Genomic DNA, 23,089 nt, shown 5'->3' on the forward strand with positions numbered 1-23,089 from the left:
TAGCACAGCACAATCTTGCTTCTTCAATCTCCCTGCAATGAGACAAGTTGTTTATGCTTAATCGCACTTTTTGTAAAACTTGTGGGCTTAATTTATTATAAGTGAAACTGAAAAGGGTAAATTATTAATAGTGAAAAATTTGTTTTTTTTTTTCACATAAAAGTTAGGGTAAACCAGCGGCCTCTTTGAGGATTTATATTGGTTTTACAGACCGCCTACCGACATGGCTATATTTTAACTCAATCAGAATCGAACCTCTGACTTCATGGTTAGAAGATGGACTCTTTATCTTTGGGGTCAAAGTCATTAAGGCAATTTGCTACATCCACGATTCATCACAAATACATAGTAATCTGTAGAGGTGACAATTGGGTCAGTTACGACTTACGAGTCAGGTCGGGCATATTGGGTTCGGGTTGTGTTGGGTCAGTAACGGATTCGGGTCGGTTACAGTTCATGTCGGGTATCTTCCGGTCGGGTCATCAACGGGTGGCAACTCAGGCCGGGCTAGTGTCAGGTCAAGTTATCACCATATATTTTATCTTATATATTTAATTTTTGATGAGTAATTTTATATTTAAATAATGAGTAGGTGTATTAAATGTACTTTTAAGTGAAAATAATTATAATAAATATTAATTTGGTCGTAGTTACACCATTATTAAGCTAGTTCATCCATCGGGGTGAGTAAATATCGAGTTATGGGTCGGTTTAGTTTGGGTTGTAAAAACATGAGGTTGTTATATAGGTTATCGGGTTAGCCTCGGGTCAGGTCGATTTCACTTTACCCAATTTTTAGATTCTACCGAATCACGTTTCGGGCGGGTCAAATTTTTCGGGTTGGGTAAGCTTTTGGCAAACTCTAGCAATGTAGCTTTCATTTCATCACAATATTCACAATGTTGATATGTGTCGCGCATAAGTGCATTGCTTTGATTTCTCACTAAAAAGACACCCCTAGATATTCCACTGTCTGCGACAACAAAAAAAGAAACTAATTAAATTCCTGTTTCCCATAAAATGAGGGAAGAAATTAAATCAAAGCTAGGGTTTGCGACAATCATCATCTTCATCAATTCGATCACGATAATCCAAGGATCAATTCACGAGTATAGCAACGAAAAATTCATCCCACAAGCAAATGCATTCTTCTTCCATGGCGGTAGCGAAGGTCTCTACGCTTCTAAACTCCCCGATCACTCCAACTCTTCTTCGTCTTCTGAGACTAGTTACAAAGGCAGGTCTTTCATCAGGTATATTTTACAGTGTATCTGTAATTACATTGTTTTGATTGTTTTTTTGTTTGATTTAGTGATTATAAGTGTTATTGTGATTATCCTGAACTGATCAATGTGTGTATGATTGAATGGAGTTACTGTACGGGATATTAGTTAATCGAATAATCGAAATGAGTGGCTAAGAAGTGATTAGCTTGGTTCTTGGTTGTGATAACTGTAATGAGATCAGCCTTGTTACAGCAACCGAACTCGGTGAATATTGTAGGAGACGATGTTTTCCATTCTGCGTAATTCCGAAAGGATGTCATTGTTATGTAGAAATTACACCGAATAATCACTTAATTTCCAAGTCGGGTGTTGTTTGGTTGCCAACTATTGCTGTTGGAAGTGCGAAAATTGTTAGGGGTTGGGTTTAGTGAAGTGAGTGACATTTTTATTGGAAGAGGTAAGTGAGACTCATTTAGATTTATTACAATTCATGTAATACAAGTTTCAAGAAAGGGCAAGTGCGAACGGTATATATGTGCAATATGTCAAGTGGATGGCGATGGTTAGTGGATGCAAGTGGAACTCATAGATAGACTCTTGCTTTTTGTTGGCGGTATTTTTTAATATTAAAATATGAAATCACAAATTCTCACTTTAGACCGACACTATCCGTCTAAAGCTGTGGACGGATAATATCCATAGGTGGAAATGTATAGAATTGGTTTGCAAGCCCCAAAAAGGAAAATGAGCCAGTCCAAATGAACGGGGGAGTACCAACTACCAAGCAATCGTTAACCTTTCCATTGGAGGGATAGGGATTTGGAGGTAGATAATTTACAAGTATTTAATTTGGGTAGCGTAATGGAGGAGAGGGAAATCAGGGAACATAAATCCGCCACTTGCTTGGGCGAGACAGTATGCATTGTATTTATTTTTATGGTTTTTGGGTGAGTTTTTGTATCAAACTTGATACGTCATATATCTCAATATTAGGTCATTTACCTTGATGTTTTGGCATTCGTCAGATATGGTGACATACGCTGTTTTTTTATTTGGCGTATGTACATGACTGTAATATGGATGGAGGGGTTTTGCAGGAGGGAATGTTTCTAAGTGCTGTTACATTAGTTCATTATTCTTTATGTATTAGACTAACTATTTTTAGTCAGACTATGTCCTTATTACTATTTATGATGTAAATCAGCTATCACTGTGAAAATATTGGACGCTTATATATTCTCTCACTCGTGTTCTGCGCTTTTTGTATATTCGAGGCTGTTTAGTTAGTAAACAGTTGTGATCCAGACTTGGTACACAGACATTTTAATTGCGTTTTGGGGTGATTTCTTTTCAGATTTGAATCTGTTACATTTAAGAGAACGAAGGAGTCAGCTGACAAGCAAAATGATATGCAGCAACTCACGAGTGCAGTAGAGGCTATCATAGTGGAGGTGAAAGACAGAGAAAGGATTGGTGGAGGGTATCTCAAAACCAATGCGATCTGCTGCAATAAGACTCTTGCCAGTGAGAGGCACTGCAAGATAGGTGAGGTAATAATACAAAGAAACCCGGATAACCCTGATTGGCCTAAAAGAATTAAGATTTTCTTTGAAGGGAACGATGAGGAGGCTAAGATGGATCTCCAGTCTGTTGAGATTAGCAGCACGGGAATGTATTATTTGTACTTTATGTATTGTGATCCAACACTAACTGGGACGACAATAAGCGGAAGAACTGTGTGGAAGAATCCGGATGGTTATTTGCCTGGAAAAATGACTCCTTTGATGACATTTTACGGTTTCATGTCTTTAGCATACCTTGTGCTTGGGCTGGGATGGCTTCTGCGGTTTGTTCAATTTTGGAAAGATGTTATACAGCTGCACTATCACATCACAACGCTGATTGCCCTTGGTATGCTTGAAATGGCATTCTGGTATTTTGACTATTCAAATCTGAATTCGACTGGTGTTCGACCAATGGGAGTAACTATGTGGGCAGTAACCTTTACTGCAGTTAAAAAGACACTCTCTCGTTTGCTTCTTTTGGTTGTTTCCATGGGTTATGGTGTAGTGAAACCAACTTTAGGAGCAATTACATCGAAGGTACTACTCTATGGATCTGTTTACTTTCTGGCATCTGAAGCACTTGAACTATATGAACATTTGGGCAACATTAATGATTTCTCCGGTAAAACAAAGTTGGTCCTAGTTTTACCTGTCGTCTTCTTGGACACATGCTCTATCTTGTGGATTTTCTCTGCTCTGTCGAATACCTTGGAGAAACTTCAGGTACATTCTTCTACTTATTTCATGTCTGCAGCTCCACTTTTTGTTAAATTTGTTTCCACAAATTAATTATTTTCTCCATTTTTCTTTATGATGAGTGATCTCTATTTTCATTTAAACCAATGTCAAAGAAGCAAAAGACAGGATCAATTCCTCTCCCACCCACAAATGTCCTTCCTGTAGATTTTAACTTCTATATTTATTCTTTGGAGGCCGACATTTGTCTTATTAAGTACAGTGATTGCTTTGTTTTTGTGGCTTTAATATACGTTTACTTGTCCTTGTCTTTGTGAATTTTTATATTCAGATGCGGAGGAGTGTAGCTAAGTTAGAGCTTTATCGTAAATTTACGAATTCCCTTGCAATTTTCGTGGTGCTTTCGATTGCTTGGATTGGCTATGAGGTAATTTTACATATGCTTATTGCTCCATAGTTATTAGTTACTCCCTCCTATTCACTGTAATCGTACCATTTGAATAAAATACTCGTATATATTCAATTAATGGTATAATCCCTGTGAATGGGAGGGAATATTACTTTTGACTCTTTAATCAATAAAGATTCCGAAATGCGTTGTTTTTCACCTTGTAGCTTATGCTCTTTTTTCACAGCTGTATTTTAATGCAACTGATCCACTGAGTGAGCTTTGGCGAATTGCTTGGATTATTCCTGCATTTTGGGCTATGCTTGCATACTCTCTTTTGGTGATAATATGTATTCTCTGGGCTCCTTCACGTAATCCTACTAGGTATGTGGGGGTATACTTTGCTTAATCTCCATACTAATGTATTAATGATGCTACTAGTGAGGACTGGTTAATGCATCCTTTTATTTTTCAACCTTCTATTACACGTACATGTCTTTTTTTGTCCCCTGTTGGACAAGGAAGCTGCACTCATTGATTAAATAACCTATCCCATCACTTTCTTATGGAGGGAGGGGTTTAAAGTACGAATAGTTTTAATCCACCTCGTAAGATAGAGCCTGAATACCTACATAACTTAGAAAAAGAATTTACCTTCACTTTGCGGCAATGAAAATTCATTACCCTTAAAAAAAGCGAGGAAAACACCAAAAATCTTGAAAAGATGAAGGCCAAACAAAAGTTTTTCCGACTTTCTGAGCTTTTACCCATATTTTTCTTGTGTTGGTTTCTGTTCGTGTTGGATTTGGACAAATCGGGTTGTATGGTTGTCAGTCTGGCTGGTTCACCAGACTTTTGGGTTTTGTTGGTCCATTTTTGAGGCGGTTTTGGCCGTGTTTCTCGAGTACACCACCTGAGCTTTTCCCTCTCGTGAAAGTGCTTCCTTGGTGTTTTTTCCGCATTTAATAGGAAATCATAATTCAATTACACTGTGATTTCTTTCAGATATGCTTATTTGGAAGATGGAGGGGACGACTTGGATGAGGAAGGTATCTCTCTGACAACTAGTGTGGTTAAGGCTGGTGGTGATATGACCAGCAAACTTGAAAGGAAAGATCGTAAAGGATCAAGTACAACGGATCTTGTGTTTCTCGGGATCCGGGATGATATTGAGGAGGACAAGCGAGAATAGATGCAAAGCCCTCGTTTTCTCCAATCTAAATCAAATTTCCGACCATTTCCTTTTAAATTCCACAAGGTTGGGTTCTCATTGATCCATGCTGTTGAGTATTATGTACATAAACAGGAAGCACAAGATGGATGTTTCGTTGAATCTGAAACCATCCTGTATCTGTTACTAAGCTAAGAAAGAGAATTTTAGGCTAACTTTACCCTTTTGTTCCTCTTGAGCTTTTTTGGTGGCTTGATGCTTAGTGATCTCTGGATTCTCCTCTTTGTTGGAAGGTTGGACGAGTGTGTCGTATTATTTATGTACTATATTTGCTCTCTAGTACACTTGAGGATGGGAAAATAGGTTGGCTGTTGTAATGTGTAGAAAATTTGATATACTATCAGATTTTAATCTTAAATGCTATCCCAAATTGTTGTATGAACGGTTTAATTGTAAGCCTTGCCAAGCCAACGAGCTCATTGACAGACCATGAGCTCAACTCTAAAATTTTAATGGATTCTCGTTTTTGTTTTATTTTGACGACTTAATATTCGCCGTCAATAATGTTAAATTTCTGTATCATCTAAAAAAAGGAGTTCAGTTTTTGTCGCTCCCTAAATGAAAAAATAAGTTTATAACATAGTGCTCGTATACAATTTGTAGTTAAATACGGAGTAATAAATTTGGGAACAGGAGACAGAGAATGTATCTACTATCTAGTAAATCTCAGTTGAGTAATAAAGAAATTATTAAGCATTCCAAATTTGCCTCTTGTAGTTTTCATGTTATCAAGTTTATCATTCCAGGGTATACATTACATACGTCTTTCGATTTCTTGGACACATAAATCCCTTCCAATGATTTTCACTATCCTACATTCCTACCTACCCCTCTTGATCAACAAGTCTTGCTGAATACGGATAACATTTCGTCACAATGGTCATTGCCTTTGTGCCCTCTATTTTAGAGTTAGGCTTGAAGTTAGAAAACGAGGACAATAAAGAAGATACCTATAATAGTTGGTCTGTTTTAGTAGGACATACTCATTTTACGGTTAAACGAGTTAAATAATACTCTCATACGTTTGTTGTTACTCCTAGACAATTCACTAAAAGCCGCGGCTAAGGACGAGTCCAAAAGTTCGGCTAGTGAGTTTAAATCCCATTGTGCGGTGCGGCCCTTTTGAGGCCAGAATGGATTTTCCTTTATCACTTTTATTTCATCTACTCTATTTAACCCATTTTAAGTTTAATACCGATATATTCGTCTTATACCTATATACGTACCAACTCCCAACTAACATCCGCAGAATCCGTTAAAAATTTAGGGCATCAAGCATAACAGTATAGATAAAACACAATTAAACGGACAACTCATTTACAAAAGCAAATTTAACTAAATACATACATAAAAATATAGTATAACACATTGTAGATCATGCTCATATAGGTTGAGGGAAATGAGTGAAAGAAATATGAACTTAGCTGATGAGAAATACCCTTAATCGAGATGCCGTGTAAGACACTACCCTAAATCAGTTAGACCCACACACAGGTGCTCCTTGGGTTTCGTGGTCACCGATTCCATGGTTAACGTCTCCTTCCGCACATTGTTGCATACCAAAGACGGAAGTGGGATCTGTTGTCAATAAGACAGAATATAATAGAGATGAAAAGAGAAGAGGAAGTTATATGTTTTTCTGTGTGTGTAAACTGTGGAAGACGGAGGGTTTTTATAGCAGGAAGAAGGCTCCTCCAACAGTAAAAAAAAATGGCATTGATTCTGGTAGTAATGGCCATAAAATCGGATAATGAATACGGAATTGATTGTGTAATAAAATCTCAACAACTAGAAAAGAATCCGATGAAAAAGTTCAGACCAGTAGCAAAAAGGGGCCACACCGCGCACATGTGACGAACACGAGCCGGACGGACGGCGGCGGCGGCGCGCGCGTGGGGATAACACATGTTAACCCACTTCATCCTGTATAGTCTAGTTAACACTTGTTAACCCACTTCATATGTAAAGATAACATTCCCCCACTATTCTTCCAATGTGGGACAAATGTTATCACACTTAAGTTTTGGAGCAACTTCCAACTCCAACAATCCCCCACTTGGTCCAAACTTAAGAAATAAGAAAAGAAATATGAGAAAGTGGCTATAATCAGGTGAACGTAGTCTTGAACTTGAAAATAGCAAGAAATGAGAACATCTCCCTCGAGTAACATATGGCCCCATGAAAAAACCATGTCTCATGATTGTATTAGAGAATAGCCCACATCTATTCTCATAGGAGGCGGCCAACACTCCACAATCACGTAGGTGAGTCCATCAAGTGTGTACTGCACACACCACTCAAACCTTTGAGGTATGGAACTCATTAAGGACTACCACCTGTCCAACCTATCTCTGCAGTAAATAAACGTGCTAAAAGGGATAAACTGAATAACCTCCTTTATTCATCAAGGTAAATAAAAATACAAGCAATGCTCGATGATTTCGTTTGACCGCATTAAATCCAGTAAACCAGATTGGGTATCCATCGTAAAAGCACTACGTAGGTGGGCACAATCCCATCTTTTTAGCAGTTTCTGAAACTAGTTTCCTGTTTAAGGCCTTTGTCAATGGATCGGCAATATTGCTTTCCGACCTCACATAATCTAAAGAAATAACACCAAACTTGATCAAGTTACAAACAATATTATGCCTTAGGCGTATATGCCTACTCTTGCCATTATAAGCCTTATTCTTGGCTACATGAATGGCAGATTGCGAGTCACAATGTAGCGGCACGGATGGCACGGGCTTTGACCAAAGTGGAATGTCCGCTACCAAACTTCGCAAGCATTCTGCTTCTCGACCAGCCAATTCGAGAGCTATAAATTCCGATTCCATTGTAGATCTCGCAATACATGTTTGCATGGATGATCTCCAAGATACAGCTGCTTCTGCTAAAGTGAAAACATAACCACTGGTAGAGTGTATATCTTTACTCTCCGAGATCCAGTTAGCATCACAATATCCCTCCAAAACTAGAGGATAACCACAATAAGATAACCCAAAATCAGCTGTACCTTTAAGATATCTAAGCAAACGAACTAATGCACTCCAATGATCATGACCGGGATTATGAGTATATCTACTCAATCTCCCAACAGAATATGCAATATCAGGTCGAGATGAACACATAAGATACATAACACTACCAAGAATCTTAGTATAACCAGCTTGATCCACACTTTCAGATAGATTCTTTTTTAAGTGCACACTAGCATCAAAAGGTGTTCTAGCAGGCTCAATATCAAAATAACCAAACTTCTTTAAAATTTTCTCAACATAGTGAGCTTGACTAAGACAATAACCTTTACTAGTCTTTAAAACTCTTAAACCAAGAATGACATCAACCTCGCCCATGTCTTTCATTTCAAAAGAAGTTTTAAGCATGCTTTTAGTAGAATTAATAACATCTAATGAAGTGCCAAAGATAAGTAAATCATCCACGTAAAGTGTTATAATAACACTACCACTAACATTGGATTTCATATAGATACACGTATCAGCATCACTAGCTTTAAAACCAAGAGAAACAATCACACTATGAAACTTTTCATACCATTGTTTCGGTGCCTGCTTAAGTCCATACAAAGATTTAACAAGTTTACAAACTTTATGTTCTTGACCAGGCACTATAAAACCATCAGGTTAATCCATATAAATCTCTTCATCGAGATCACCATTTAAAAACGCAGTTTTCACATCCATCTGATGAACAAGCAAGTTATACATGGAAGCAATAGCAAACATCACTCTAATGGAAGCAATCTTAGTGACCGGGGAATAGGTATTAAAATAGTCTAAACCAGACTTTTGGGCGAAACCCTTAGCCACCAACCTAGCTTTAAATTTATCAATAGTCCCATCAGCTTTGAGTTTCTTCCTAAACACCCATTTACACCCTATAGGCTTGCAACCACGAGGCAAGTCAACAATCTCTTAAGTATGATTAGACATAATGGACTCAATCTCACTATCAATAACCTCTTTCCACAAAGAAGCATCAACTGATCTCATAGCCTCATCATAGGTCTTAAGACCCTCCTCCACAATATACATGTCAACCGACTCATCATCTAGATATCTACCATCCTCCTCCATAAGAAAATCAGGCCCAAAAGATTTCTCAATTCTAGGTCTTTTACTCCTCAGTTCTACTGGTGGTTCACTAGATGTGTCAACATGGGTTGGGGAGCTACCATCATTATCCTCATGGGAAGAAGCATCAAAGGTCAAGTCCTGCCCCAAAGAAGGTTTCAAAGGAAAAAGGTCCTCAAAGAAAATAACATCTCTAGATTCAATAATATTACCGTAAAAACCCGAACTCGCATCTTTGGTCATGAACCTATAGGCTGCACTATTAGAAGCATAACCCACAGAGTCAATGGTTTTAGGTCCTATTTTGTCTCTTTTAAAAGCAAGTAAGACAACTTTGGCTAGACAACCCCAAACCTTTAGAAACCTCAAATTAGGTGGATAACCCTTCCAAATCTCATAAGGTGTCACATCAAGTTTCTTATGAGGTACACGGTTTAAAATATGACAGGCAGATAGGATAGCTTCCCCCCCACATAAAATCAAATAACCCAGAAGATAGTAACATAGCATTCATCATATCTTTTAAAGTTCTATTTTTCCTTTCAGCTACACCATTTGTTCGGGGGTATAAGGGGCTGAAAACTCATGTATAATACCATTCTTCTGACAAAATTCCACCAAAAAATCATATTTGTATTCTCCACCATGATCACACCTCACACGCTTAATCTTCCTATCAAGTTGATTTTCAACCTCAGCCTTATAAATAGTAAACATATTCTCAGCCTCACTTTTATTCCTTAACAAATAAACTTTAGTATATCTTGAACAATCATCCACAAAAGTTATATAATATCTTTTACCTCCTTTACTTTCACAATTCTTATAATCAGCCAAGTCGGTGTGGATAAGTTCTAACAATTCAATTTGCCTTTTGGTCACTTCCTTAAAAGGTTTCTTAGAGTGCTTTGCTTCCACGCACACTTGACATTTATCCATGTCATAAGAAATCAGATTAGGCAACAAGTTCATTGTTTTCATGCGTTTAATGGATTTAGTGTTAACATGTCCAAGTCTAGAATGCCAAATATCAATGGACTCAACGATGTAAGCAGAAGAAGTAGATGCATTCATTTCAACATCAAGAACAAACAGAGCACCATTACAAAACCCTTTGCCAACAAACTGACCATTCTTAGACATGACTAACTTATCAGACTCAAAAGTAAGTTTAAGACCAGTCTTATTAAGTAAAGCACCAGAAATCAAATTTCTACGCATATCAGGCACATAGAGCACATTTTCAAGAGCTAAAACTTTGCGTAAGTGAGTTTTCAGTGCACCTTGCCAATGCCGAGGACTGGAACCTTTCTGGAGTTGCCAACATACACTACCTCTTTCTCATAAACATCTTTGAACTCCTTGTAAAGATCCTTGTTGGTGCAAATATGGCGTGTAGCTTCTGTGTCAACAATCCATTCCACCAAGCTTCCAACCAGATTTATTTCGGACACCATTGCAGCAATTATGTCATCACCCTCACTTAGGGCAGTGGGTCGGGGACCCGACCCAGACCCAGAGGGTCGGACCCTAATGGGTCTTATTTTTTCAGATCCAATGGGTATGGGCCGGGTATGGGTCTTAATAAAATATTTCGGGTCCGGGTCTAAGTTATGAGACCCATACCCGACCCTTAGACCCTTTATTAAAAAAAAACAAAAAAAAAAAACAAAATCACAACTTTTCCGAATTTATACTGGCAGATCGTAGAAACCAAAGCAACTAAAGTCTCTTTCTCTTCCCTCATCCCATAAAGTGATAAAACGCAACCAAACTCTTCTGACAATACCACCACTGACACAAGGAAACCACCACCACAGCACTGATACGCGACTGGCAACCACTTCTCTAATAGGCGGCGACCGACAACCACCATTAACGACAGCCAGCGACGGTCAGATGGAGACGACTATCAAAACGGTATTGATTTTAGGGTTCCGAGTTTGATTCTTTCACATGTATTTGAAGGTAAAATTAATTTAGGTCTTCTTTGTCTTTCTTAATCTCTTTGGTATGTATATTGGATTTGGTAGTGTACAATAGAGATTAATAAACTCATAATGTTAAAGTAGTATGATTTTTTTTTTTTTAATATTATGAACCTCATAGCTGTTAATCCTGCTATTAAAGTGGCTGAAACTCGGACCCGCGAGTAGACCCAGACCCGACCCTTACCCATAGGGTCCGGGTATGGGTCCTCAAATTTTAGACCCTTGCGGGTCTGGGTCGGGTACGGGTCTAAAGGGAAAATATCGGGCCCGGGTCCGAGTCTGGGTGGACCCGACCCAGACCCTACCCATTGCCATCCCTACCCTCACTTGAACCCTCGACAACATTGTCTTGTGGCTTGTTAGATTTGTAATTTTTGTAGCCGCCACGTTGATTGTTGTCTTTCTTTTGGAACTTCCCACCATGTGCATTAATGCGATTCCCTTGATTTTGTTGTCTTTCCTCATAAGCTTTCTTGGCCTTGCACTTGAAAGCGGGATGACCAGGCTTGTCACACCACCAGCAATTTCCTGTCATTGTGTTTATTGATTTATCAGCATTTTGTGGTTTGTTGTATTGATTATAGCTCCTGATCTTGTTTGTACCTGTATTCCTGTATTCAACAACATTAGCCTTAACAGTGTTAGTAGCATTAGTCCTGGCTCGGTCCTGGCTCCTTGTGGCATCCTCAATCTTGATATGACCAATTAGCTCCTGCAACTTCATATCTTTCTTCTTATGCCACAGATGTTTCTTATACTCATCCCAACTAGGAGAAGACAATTTCTCAATAAGAACATTAGCCTGCATATACTCGCACAACACCATCCCTTCACCAATAATTTCAGAAACCATATTTTCATACTCATGTATTTGATCCATTATAGGTTTACCATCAGTAATCTGAAATTTTAACCATCTTGCTACTGTGTATTTATTAGTACCGAAATCATCAGTACCATACTTAGTTCCCAAAGCATCCCAAATTCCTTTAGCGGTCTTAGCTTTGCAGTAGATGTTAAAAAGATTATCAACCATATAGTGTAACATGACGCCTCTAAAAGTCTTATTGTCTTTTGCAAATTTGGGACCGGGTTTGACAATTTCAGACGACTAGACTCTTCAGTGGATTGTGTGGATTGTGACTCTTGAAATAACACATAGTCAATCTCATATTGCGAGAAATAAAACAGAATTTTTTCAGACCATCTCTTATAATTTTTCCCATCTAAAAGTTCCATCTTACTAAGGTCAGGGACAATTTTGTGTGGCATTGTGAAATGGTTGACAGGGGCATTAGAAGTAACGGTAACAATTTCTCGATTGACATTGGAATCGTCAGAATTTCCGGATGGGTTTGTCATTGTTTAAAAACAAACAAAAAACAGTAATGTATAACAAAGATTAGAAAGTTCTATAACTGATTTAGATGGAAAGAAATATGAACTTAGCTGATGAGAAATACCCTTAATCGAGATGCCGTGTAAGACACTGCCCTAAATCAGTTAGACCCCCACACAGGTGCTCCTTGGGTTTCGTGGTCACCGATTCCAGGGTTAACGTCTCCTTCCGCACATTGTTGCACACCAAAGACGGAAGTGGAAACTGTTCTCAATATGACAGAATATAATAGAGACGAAAAGAGAAGAAGAAGTTATATGTTTTTCTGTGTGTGTAAATGGCATTGATTCTAGTAGTAATGGCCATACCACACCGCACACGAGCCGAACAGACGGCGGCGCGCGTGTGGAGAGACTATAGTCTATCCTCTATAGTCTAGTTAACACTTGTTAATCCACTTCATATGTAAAGATAACATTCCCCCACTATTCTTTCAATGCGGGACAAATGTTATCACATTAAGTTTTGGAGCAACTTCCAACTCCAATGAGTTGTGATGAGGACATTGGTAATTGTAGATCATATTTCATATTCTAACTAACATTGACACAAGTTGGTTCAATTAACCGTGGCTTTAGCTGACTGAAATTTCACAGTAACAACCAAACTACAAATTTGGAGTCAAGTTTTCACACATGTCCATTTTCCTCCTCACTTTTGTCACACACCCTTATACACTTGTAAATTTCATTGTACTAATATATCAAAATATCAATTTTTTCCAAATGTCATACATATGATCACTTTTTATGTGGTCGTACCATACAACCATCGTTTACTATAATTTGCACGTTTCTTTTATTAATTCCTAGTTCACTTTTATAAACAATCCATCACCTGCATGTGACACAATCTAGTATTTATTTCTTAAATCTCAGAATTTAATATTCAATCAAATTATCCGAAAACATTTTAATGGGAAGTAACAATATAATGGAAAAACAAGTGATCTTGATTATAATATGTTTGTTTTTTATTATTAATCAAAATCCATGTGTAGGGAGATTTGTAGTAGAGAAAAACAGTTTAAGAGTGACATCTCCAAGCTCATTAAGAGGTTTATATGAATGTGCACTTGCTAATTTTGGTGTTCCACAATATGGTGGTACTATGCCTGGAATTGTTGCTTATCCTAATTCAAATCAAAATGCATGCAACAAATTTTCTGATCATGACCTTACATTTAAATCAATGCCTGGAGGATTGCCAATTTTTCTCCTTGTTGATCGTGGCGGTTCGTCTTCATCAATCTTATTTTTTCTTAATAATAATAATATTTTCGTAATTAATTTCATTGTTTTGATAGTGATTAGTTAGTTATAAGTGTCTCATACTTGATTTGCATCTCATGTTTTGACGTTTGGCAATTTAATTCTTCTGTTTTTTCAGTTGGTCTTCTTTACGATGATCATATCTGTCTTAAGGTAAAACGGATTAAGTAATACTCTTCTATATAAATAGATGAGACTGGATTTTTGTCATTTCCCAGACATTTTGCTTTTTGTCCCATCTATCTATTTGATCCCCTTTTTTTGTTTAAAACGGATATGCCTGTCTTTTAAACAAGAATTTGTGGTGTTTTTTTAACGATTCTGTAAAGTCACCAGTTTTTCGCACTTGGTATGCTAAATTCAGTTGCTCTACCAATTTGCGGGAGCCATTGAGTCACTGGTGTTAATGTTGTTCTTGTATTTGTATTGGATGATGTCCTAGTTTGGCATTTAATTTCAGAGTTGGCAATGTTGCAGGAATAATGAGTAGTCTGGTATTAAGCTTCATTTGATCATAACAATATGCAGAATGAGACCACATGATGACATTACACACCAATTGTGGCGGATTCGCCACATACTAGTATTTAGGATCTTTAGATGCAACAAATGTTTGGACAACCTGATGTTTTACATTGCTAAAATTTATCTTAATTTGAAAATATAATACTTATATCTTAGCAACCTCATAGTAAAACAAACAAATGAGATGACGGATATAAAAATGTGCTCATGCTCTAGGATTTATGGCTTCGCTACTGCTTTAGTGTCCTCTCAAAGACTCAGACCTTCTATTCGTCTGCTTTATTTATTGCGGTCTTTCCAGGATGTTATTTCACTTTGAAGGCATGGAATGCTCAGAATATCGGAGTGGCTGCTGTCCTTGTTGCAGATAATAGAATAGAACCCTTGATCACCATGGATACGCCTGAAGAAGCAGGTCTTCAGGATGACTATGTCCAGAATATTACCATTCCCTCGGCACTTATTAGCATGTCATTGGGAGATAAGCTGAAGAGATCCATATCAGAAGGTGAGGTTGTGCATATCAAGCTCGACTGGAGGGAGACCGTCCCACATCCAGATGATCGAGTCGAATATGAGCTATGGACCAATAGCAATGATGAATGTGGGCCAAAGTGTGATGCTCAAATTGAATTTGTCAAGAGTTTTAAAGGAGCTGCTCAGATACTTGAAAAGAATGGGTACACTCGTTTCACACCGCACTACATTACATGGTTTTGCCCTGAAGCTTTTACCTCGAGTAAACAATGTAAATCACAGTGCATCAATCATGGAAGGTATTGTGCTCCAGACCCTGAGCATGATTTTGCTGCTGGTTATGAAGGGAAGGATGTTGTGCTTCAGAATCTACGCCAAGCTTGTTTTTTTAAGGTGGCTAATGAAAGTGGCAAACCATGGACTTGGTGGGACTATGTTTCTGATTTTGCAATCCGATGTCCTATGAAGGAGAAAAAGTACACCAAGGAGTGTGCTGATCGAGTAATTAAATCTCTTGGTATGTAAAGGAAAGGTCAGTTTTGTGTCGCAAAGGTATATTATAACGGAATGTTAATTAAACAAATACTCTCGTGTAAAACTTTTCCGTAACTATCTTTTACTGGGGTATTTGGATAAATAACATGCAGTTTTTCAATAATGCTTAAAACCTTACAAGTATTTGTATTTGTGTTTGTGTTTGTGTTTTGTGTTATTGTCTCAAGACTGTCAACTGAATACAATCACAGTATACATCAGTTTCAGTCATGATCTCAGATTCGGTTGCCTTGCTTAATTTTGGTTGTTAAGCAATAAATATGATCACAGTTAGTTTCCATGCGTGCTGCGGCCAAGATTTCGTACCATGATTATATTTCATAATAACATAAAAACAAGATAACATGATTGAGCTTTCGTTGTTGTTTTTGCTGCTTCAAAGGTGTTGATCTCAAGAAAATAGATGAATGCATTGGAGACATTAAAGCGGACAATGAAAACCCTGTCCTCAAGGCCGAACAGGAAGCACAGGTAATACAACAGATAGTCCTTATCTTGCGGATATTTTCTGAGCGCTGGAACTTGTATGACGACAACTTGTAAATCTGTTGCAGATTGGTCATGGTTCTCGTGGAGATGTGACTATATTGCCGACTCTTATAGTGAACAACAGACAATATAGAGGTTTGGACATAATACTTGATCTTATTTCTTGCCATGATTCCCCAGATTAATTCACTGAAGTACTTAGATATATTCAGGTAAATTGGTAAAGCATGCAGTTCTCAAGGCCATATGCTCAGGTTTCGAAGAGACAACTGAGCCATCATTATGTTTAACCCCAGGTCAGCATTCGGTTGTCTTGGATACAACTCTATCCCACTTATGAGCTTAGTAATATTGTTCCCCGGGTCCCGGGAAAGGAAGTCTCCGCGAACTATGATGTTAATGGCTTCTGCCTGACAGATATGGAAAGCAATGAATGTCTGGAGAACAATGGAGGATGCTGGGAGGATAAGGCTTCTAATCTGACCGCATGCAGGGTGAGTAAAGCACCACTGTGTTTCATGACTTGCAAAAAAGCGCCTTCTTCCTCGGGGTATTACCTTATTAATATTATAATGCATTGGATTGTTAGGATACTTTTCGAGGCAGAGTTTGTGAATGCCCTATTGTACAAGGAATCCGGTTTGAGGGCGATGGTTACATTCATTGTAAAGGTACTTATTTCTACTGTATGATTTTCAGATGATAAAACTAAGCACATTTAATAGATAGACCTGGAAAGCATATGCTTGCAGGTTACTTGGTTATTATTGATATGAATATCAGATTATAAACGACCGCGTCCTATATAAGTGTAATAAGGGTCTTTTACTAAAAAATAACCATTGTGACAAAACTCTTTTCCATATCAATCGTTATACACCATGTGTTAAACTACCAGTGCGTCAATTGCCTCTGCTAATGGCAGCGTAAGGAGGGGGTAGATATCCGCAGGCTTATTTCTGAGTTAACAACACGTAGGGGTGGTTTCAGATGAACGAACATGACGTAGCATGGCGTCTAATGACTGGTTAATTTCAATAAAAATAATCACAAGTAAATAAGTCATTTGATTAATACTATGGTATTTGTACATTGCTCTGTCATTTTCCGTTATTCCATGGTAATCCGTAACCAAGTACGAGTATAATTTTGTATTTGGCTCCATAAATTCGTTTAGTATGTCCTACAGTAATGTTCCTGCTTCATTTGATTAATATGCTGTGGTCTGTCATTTTCTTGCTTTTGACAATGTTTGTTGGCCAGAAAAGTTAGCATTAAGGCCTTGTTGTGCTTTCTCAAGAAGTGGTGGAACTAATTGATTCTCTTTTTCATTCAACATTTTGCTAGCATCTGGCCACTTGCGCTGTCTAATTAAAAATGGAGGGTGTTGGAAGGAGTCTCGTGGTGGCAGGACATATTCTGCATGCTTGGTAAGTGACAAGATCGGTCAGTGAACATTTCACAATGTTCTTGTGATCAGATTTATTTCGGCAATCGGCATTGTACCGTAATAGAAAATTAACCAATTTGAGTGTATGTTCAGGATGAGCACAGAAACGGCTGTAAATGTCCACCTGGATTCAGGGGAGATGGAATTCAATGTGAAGGTATGGATATAAGTATATAAATAACCATTGTTGCATGGGACTAAAATGAATACTCACTCGTTTTCTTTGATATCTTCCAAATAAAAGAAGTAGCAAAATTTTTAAGAAACATAACAAAATGGTTTTGTATACACTCGTTTCTTTATCTCCTAATCCTACTCGGGTTTTTGGTTGTTTAGCACTTTAGCCTAATGTTTACTCCAAGTTAAAATTGCTTTTGACAGTTCCTCAATATAAGTTTCAAAGAGCATAACTGAATTTTTTAAGGACATATCTTAGTGTTACGGCTCCAACTGGATTCAAAGGGGAAACGCGACCATACAAATAGTAGTATTATAATAGCCGTTAGAAAAAAAAAATCAGCAAGTTTTGCGTAGTATAAGCATAACAAGGAGTTAATAATTCTCAACTATTCTAATTATTTTGACATGATTGCGGTTTCACGATTATTGTAGATATTGATGAATGCAAGGAAAAACTAGCCTGCCAGTGTCCAGAATGCAACTGTAGAAACACTTGGGGCAGTTATGAGTGCAGTTGCCGCAAAGGTTTGCTATACATGCATGAGCATGACATTTGCATAAGTGAGTTTATTCTGAATTTCATTCAGCTTATCTATCAGCTATAACTTTCTTTTGCCTTAATTTCTACTGTAAATTTTAGGGCTAGTATTAAAGATTGAAGTAACTGCACAAAGTTACTCGCGTGTCTGTGAGTCTGTGACTACAATATCTATGTGTTTTCAGCACTGGATTAAGGTTGTTTGCATGAGTAATGATGCAGGTAAATATGGAAGCCAAGGGTTAGGATGGAGTTTTGTTTGGGTTGTTGTAATGGGGTTTGTAGCAGCTGGTGTTGGCGGATATGCCTTCTACAAGTACAGGATGCGGAGCTACATGGACTCGGAAATACGCGCGATCATGGCTCAGTACATGCCTTTGGACAATCAAGTTGAGATTTCTTCCTACAATCCTCAACAAGTTACTTGAAAAATTTAAACTTGGCGTCCAAAGAATGGCGCCACAGATTTGGTTTTAACACAAGATAATCGAGTTGAACAAGTTTCATTCTTGGAAGGGTCGGAAAGGGCAGCTTGATTCATGTTCATGTGAATTGTCCAAAAGCCAAGGATCTATAGACTTCTGATAACTCGTCTGAGTTATGTAAATAAAAAGTTTTTTGTTTTTTTTTTCATATGTAAGGAAAGTGTCCCAAGATATTAGCACCACCTCCAAGTCATATTTACATACCCCATATTTATATTAATAAATATGAAAGTACGCGATGAACTATGAAAGATGAGATAACGACAGGAAATTTGCAACATGTTGGTGGGTACGATAGAATGGGTACGAGATTCATCATCCACGCATTTACAATGCTGATAACTCTCAAGCAGGGGCGACCAATGGAATATTGAGGCCCTGTTTCAAATATTAGACGGAGGCCCTTCTACAAATTATCTCATATTTTTATATATAGTTATATTCAATCAATCAATACTATATATTAATTCCAGAAACCAAGGGACTTCCATGTAATTAAAGAAAGTTATACAAATTAATTATACTATATAGTTTTCAATCACTAGCACCGTGTGATGGACCCGATTAAGGGATCTCAATGCAAATATTATATACACTACTACAAATACAGGCAACTACAACGACCCTTTAACAACGCTTATTCACGAAAATCACCATAAGACGTTGTAGAATGGATGACGCGAATTTTACTAAACATAATTACAACGGTTCTGTGTTGCTAACCGTTGTTATTGGTTTTAACAACGGGTCAAACTTTCACAACCGTTGTTAATATAAAAACTAATAACAACAGTTTAGTCTATAATACATTTTAACCGTTGTTAATAATTTGGCGCAAAATTAGTGAAAAGTAATTACAACGGTTATGTTAGAACCCGTTGTTATTAGATTGTAACAACGGTTGTAGACTCAATAACCGTTGTTATTAAAGTTATGAAAATCTAAAGAACAACAGATTGCTTTATTCTGCTATACGCTACAAAATACAAACACAAGCTAATACTGCTACTATACACAAATATCATCCTTCATTCCCCCCTGATCGTCTCTCTCTGTCTTCATCTCCGTCACTGTTGTCACCGTCTTCTCTTCCTCATCGTGTTTATCAATCAGGTATATATGTTTCTTAGCTTATTAACTATTTCTTATTAAGATTTTCAAGCTATATATAGATATAAGATTGTATGTTCAATTTCCTGGCCTATGAATGTCGATTATTTTTGAATTTGTGAATTTTTTGGGTTATTATCTAATTTGTTGATAATTTAGCTTAATTGATTTCCTGAATTTCGTTTATTTGTTTGCCTATTATTGGATTTTCTGAATTAGTTGCCTATATATTACGAATGTAGAAAAATGACTCGAACTTGGATGATTGATGCAAATATGAGTGACCCCAACTATAAGGATGGTTTAGCTGAATTTTATGAAGTCGTTTCGAACAATTTGAAAGGTTCTTCTAGTATTCCATGTCCTTGTGAAAGATGTGGTAATATTAGGTATATGGCTTTTCCGGACGTTAAAATACACCTAGAAAAGTGGAGATTTAGTCGATCCTATACACGTTGGATTTTTCATGGGGAACCATTAGATGACGAGAATAGCTTTGAAGAAGATGATGTTGAGGTATACGAAAGGCTAACTGATGATCCTGAGTTTGCCGAGTTTTTTGAGTTGGAAGAGTTGGAAGCAGAGAAGTTGAATGTTGGGTCTTTAGATAATGAAGAGAATGATGATGAGTCGAATGCTTTTGAAGATGTAGGTGATGACACTATTAATCGGGATGACCTTAACAACATATATGAGAAGTTGTGTGAGTCTGAAGTACCTCTGTATCCTGGTTGTAAGTTCACAAAAATGTCGGCTATGGTGAAGTTGTATAATATCAAGGGGGCAAATGGGGTGAGTGACACGTGTTTCACTAGTTTTTTAGCCTTGATAAAGGAGTTGCTTCCAGATGATAATGTTCTACCTGTTAAGACATATGAGGCGAAAAAATTAATAAGAGGAGTGGATATGAAATATGAGAAAATACATGCATGTCCAAATGATTGCATATTGTATCGGAAATTATATCAAAACTTAACCAATTGCCCTAAATGTTTGGAGTGGCGTCATAAGGATAAGGAAGGGATCCCGGCTAAGGTGTTGTGGTATTTTCCAGTGACACCAAGATTCATAAGGATTTAAGCGAATCCCGATTATTCAAAAATGTTAACTTGGCATGAAACAGGAAGAATAAATGATGGAAAGCTAAGACACTCGGCAGATGATATGCAATGGAAATCGTTCGACGCTAAGTATCCCGAGTTCGGCAATGAACCTAAAAACTTACGTCTAGCGCTGTCCACTGATGGAATGAACCCACACGGAAACATGAGTAGCCAACATAGTACTTGGCCAGTAATGTTGGCTATTTATAACTTACCTCCATATGTGTGCATGAAAAGAAAGTATTTGATGTTGTCGTTGTTAATTTCCGGCCCTAAACAACCTGGAAATGATATAGATGTCTATTTGGAACCTCTTCTAGATGATTTGCGAATGTTGTGGGATAGTGGGATAGAAGTATTTGATGCATATAAGAACGAAACTTTCAATTTGAGAGCGATGTTATTGTGTACAATATCTGACTATCCGGATTATGGCGACCTTTCTGGGCACACAGTTCATGGGAAAGAGGCTTGTCCATTGTGTGGGGAGGATATCGAGTCTGAATACTTGAAGTCTTCTCGTAAGTATGCGTATATGGGAAATAGGAGGTTCTTGTATCATGACCATTGTTATCGCAAGATGTAGAAAACATTCAATGGAAGACAAGAACTTCGTCAACCTCCTAGAATTTTGAGTGGGCATGAAGTTTATCAGAAAGTAAAGCATATTGAGATAGATTATGGGAAGAAGAGCGGCTCTAAATTTTCTACTCGTGGGTATAAGAAAATATCCATATTTTTTGATAAACTTCCATATTGGCCTGACCGGAGGTCAGGCATTGCCTCGATTTCATGCACATTGAGAAAAATGTCTGTGATAATATTATCAATACCCTTCTGAATGTTTCCGGTTGGAAGTTTAATCCAATGGCTTGAATCTCACATTTTCCTGGCTCGTTCGTCTCCGCCTCAACCGAAAGCAGTCGGGGTTAGAAAAAATATTTTAATATGTTAAATTTTTATATGTTAAATTTTTTATATGTTATTTTTTTTTGTAGGGAACTAAAAAGCCGGCTAAGCCGGATAAGCCTAAGTCCCCAGACATGCCAACTACCTCGTCGAAACAACAACTTGATGAGGTATTTAATTATCTTCTCCATTTTTTTTTAAAAACCTCCATTTATTTATATTTTTTCTGTATTTCTAAAAAGCATGGAAATTTTGTGTAGGGAACAAAAAAGCCGGATAAGCCTAAGTCCCCAGACATGCCAACTACCTCGTCGAAACAACAACTTGATGAGGTATTTAATTAACTTCTCCATTTTTTTAAAAACCTCCCTTTATTTATATTTTTTTCTGTATTTCTAAAAAACATGGAAATTTTGTGTAGGGGAAAAAAAGACGGATAAGCCTAAGTCCCCAGTCATACCTACTACTGCCTCATCATTGAAAGAGCAGGTTGATGAGGTATTTAGTTAATTACTCTTTTATTTTTATTACTCCAACTAGCTAGCTAGGATATGTTACCTTTGGATTTTTTATTATTTTAATTATCTACATGTATAGGCTGGTGGTAGTAGCACAAAAAGAAAGAAGCATTATTTCCCCGCACTGAAAGATGTTAGGAGTATAAACTCCACTAATCTTTCTGGGAAGGAATTCATGCTAAAAGTAAGAACGGTGACGATGAGGAAACTGTATTCGGAGGCTAGCCATCGCATAGCAAACGAGCAATTGATAATTATTCCGCTCGAGGAGGATATTTTAGGGGTTCAGCGCGAAGCAATTCTGTCATGGGAGCTGCTAGTGAAGGAAAAGTAGATCTATATACTCAACATACTCATATATGTTTTTAAATTAATTTGTCATAAAATTAATAAAGGTCTTATGCATGCAAACTAATAAACAATATAAGGAAGAAAAATAATTTTCTCACCATAAAAATCGGATTTATGGGCACAAGTGAGTTCACCTACTCACTTGTTCTTGAGCTCTCCAAATGGAAGAACAAGGACTCAAAGGTAGAATCCCTCCCAAAAGCATATACCCAAGGAATACATCTTAATAAACCAATACTATTTAGATCTAGTAATAATATTAGTTTTACCATAAAAATGACACAAAATAAATTATATTTTGGCTCTTGAAAATTTCGGTCAAGAGGTGATGTTTTTGTGAGATTTTATTTGTCTAGAATTATCATAAATTGTAGAGAGTTTTTGGAGGATTTTCTTACACTAGAAAAAGATGAGAAGAATGAATAATGATATTAAAGAGAAGAGCTCTCCTCTCTTTCTTGTGGGAGGCCGAAAAAGAGAGCATTGGGTAGTATGCCCAATGCCTTTTGTTTTTGCTCTTCTCAAAAGCTTAGGCTTG

At 37.4% G+C, this 23,089-nt stretch overlaps 3 protein-coding genes across 3 annotated transcripts; 2 read left to right on the top strand and 1 right to left on the bottom strand.

Annotated features, from left to right (window-relative positions):
• The first annotated feature begins 898 nt into the window (after positions 1-898).
• On the top strand, positions 899-5,580 carry LOC141647580 (uncharacterized). Its single transcript, XM_074455827.1, has 5 exons — positions 899-1,253; positions 2,581-3,514; positions 3,819-3,914; positions 4,123-4,259; positions 4,881-5,580. The coding sequence occupies exons 1-5, from the start codon at positions 1,021-1,023 to the stop codon at positions 5,065-5,067; spliced, it is 1,587 nt and encodes a 528-aa protein (XP_074311928.1). The 5' UTR covers positions 899-1,020; the 3' UTR covers positions 5,068-5,580.
• Positions 5,581-11,492: 5,912 nt separating this feature from the next.
• On the bottom strand, positions 11,493-12,227 carry LOC141648991 (uncharacterized). The gene has a single exon (XM_074457696.1). The coding sequence runs from the start codon at positions 12,225-12,227 to the stop codon at positions 11,493-11,495; it is 735 nt and encodes a 244-aa protein (XP_074313797.1).
• Positions 12,228-13,150: 923 nt separating this feature from the next.
• On the top strand, positions 13,151-18,831 carry LOC141647581 (vacuolar-sorting receptor 1-like). The gene is made up of 11 exons (XM_074455828.1): positions 13,151-13,824; positions 14,688-15,380; positions 15,801-15,889; positions 15,973-16,042; positions 16,120-16,203; positions 16,325-16,401; positions 16,497-16,578; positions 17,255-17,337; positions 17,451-17,514; positions 17,970-18,098; positions 18,298-18,831. Exons 1-11 carry the CDS (start codon positions 13,506-13,508, stop codon positions 18,501-18,503), a joined length of 1,896 nt encoding a protein of 631 aa, XP_074311929.1. The 5' UTR covers positions 13,151-13,505; the 3' UTR covers positions 18,504-18,831.
• The last annotated feature ends 4,258 nt before the right edge of the window (positions 18,832-23,089 follow it).

This window comes from Silene latifolia, chromosome 3 (genome assembly GCF_048544455.1).
Source record: "Silene latifolia isolate original U9 population chromosome 3, ASM4854445v1, whole genome shotgun sequence".
NCBI lineage: Eukaryota > Viridiplantae > Streptophyta > Magnoliopsida > Caryophyllales > Caryophyllaceae > Silene > Silene latifolia.

Excerpts from the sequence above, each read along its gene's own strand:
- LOC141647580 (XM_074455827.1), top strand. The coding sequence starts at position 1,021 with ATGAGGGAAGAAATTAAATCAAAGCTAGGGTTTGCGACAATCATCATC. Across the intron at positions 1,254-2,580 it reads AAAGGCAGGTCTTTCATCAG|ATTTGAATCTGTTACATTTA; the intron begins GTATATTTTACA and ends ATTTCTTTTCAG. Across the intron at positions 4,260-4,880 it reads CCTTCACGTAATCCTACTAG|ATATGCTTATTTGGAAGATG; the intron begins GTATGTGGGGGT and ends GATTTCTTTCAG.
- LOC141647581 (XM_074455828.1), top strand. The coding sequence starts at position 13,506 with ATGGGAAGTAACAATATAATGGAAAAACAAGTGATCTTGATTATAATA. Across the intron at positions 15,381-15,800 it reads TCGAGTAATTAAATCTCTTG|GTGTTGATCTCAAGAAAATA; the intron begins GTATGTAAAGGA and ends GCTGCTTCAAAG. Across the intron at positions 15,890-15,972 it reads AGGCCGAACAGGAAGCACAG|ATTGGTCATGGTTCTCGTGG; the intron begins GTAATACAACAG and ends AATCTGTTGCAG.
- LOC141648991 (XM_074457696.1), bottom strand. The coding sequence starts at position 12,227 with ATGGTTGATAATCTTTTTAACATCTACTGCAAAGCTAAGACCGCTAAA.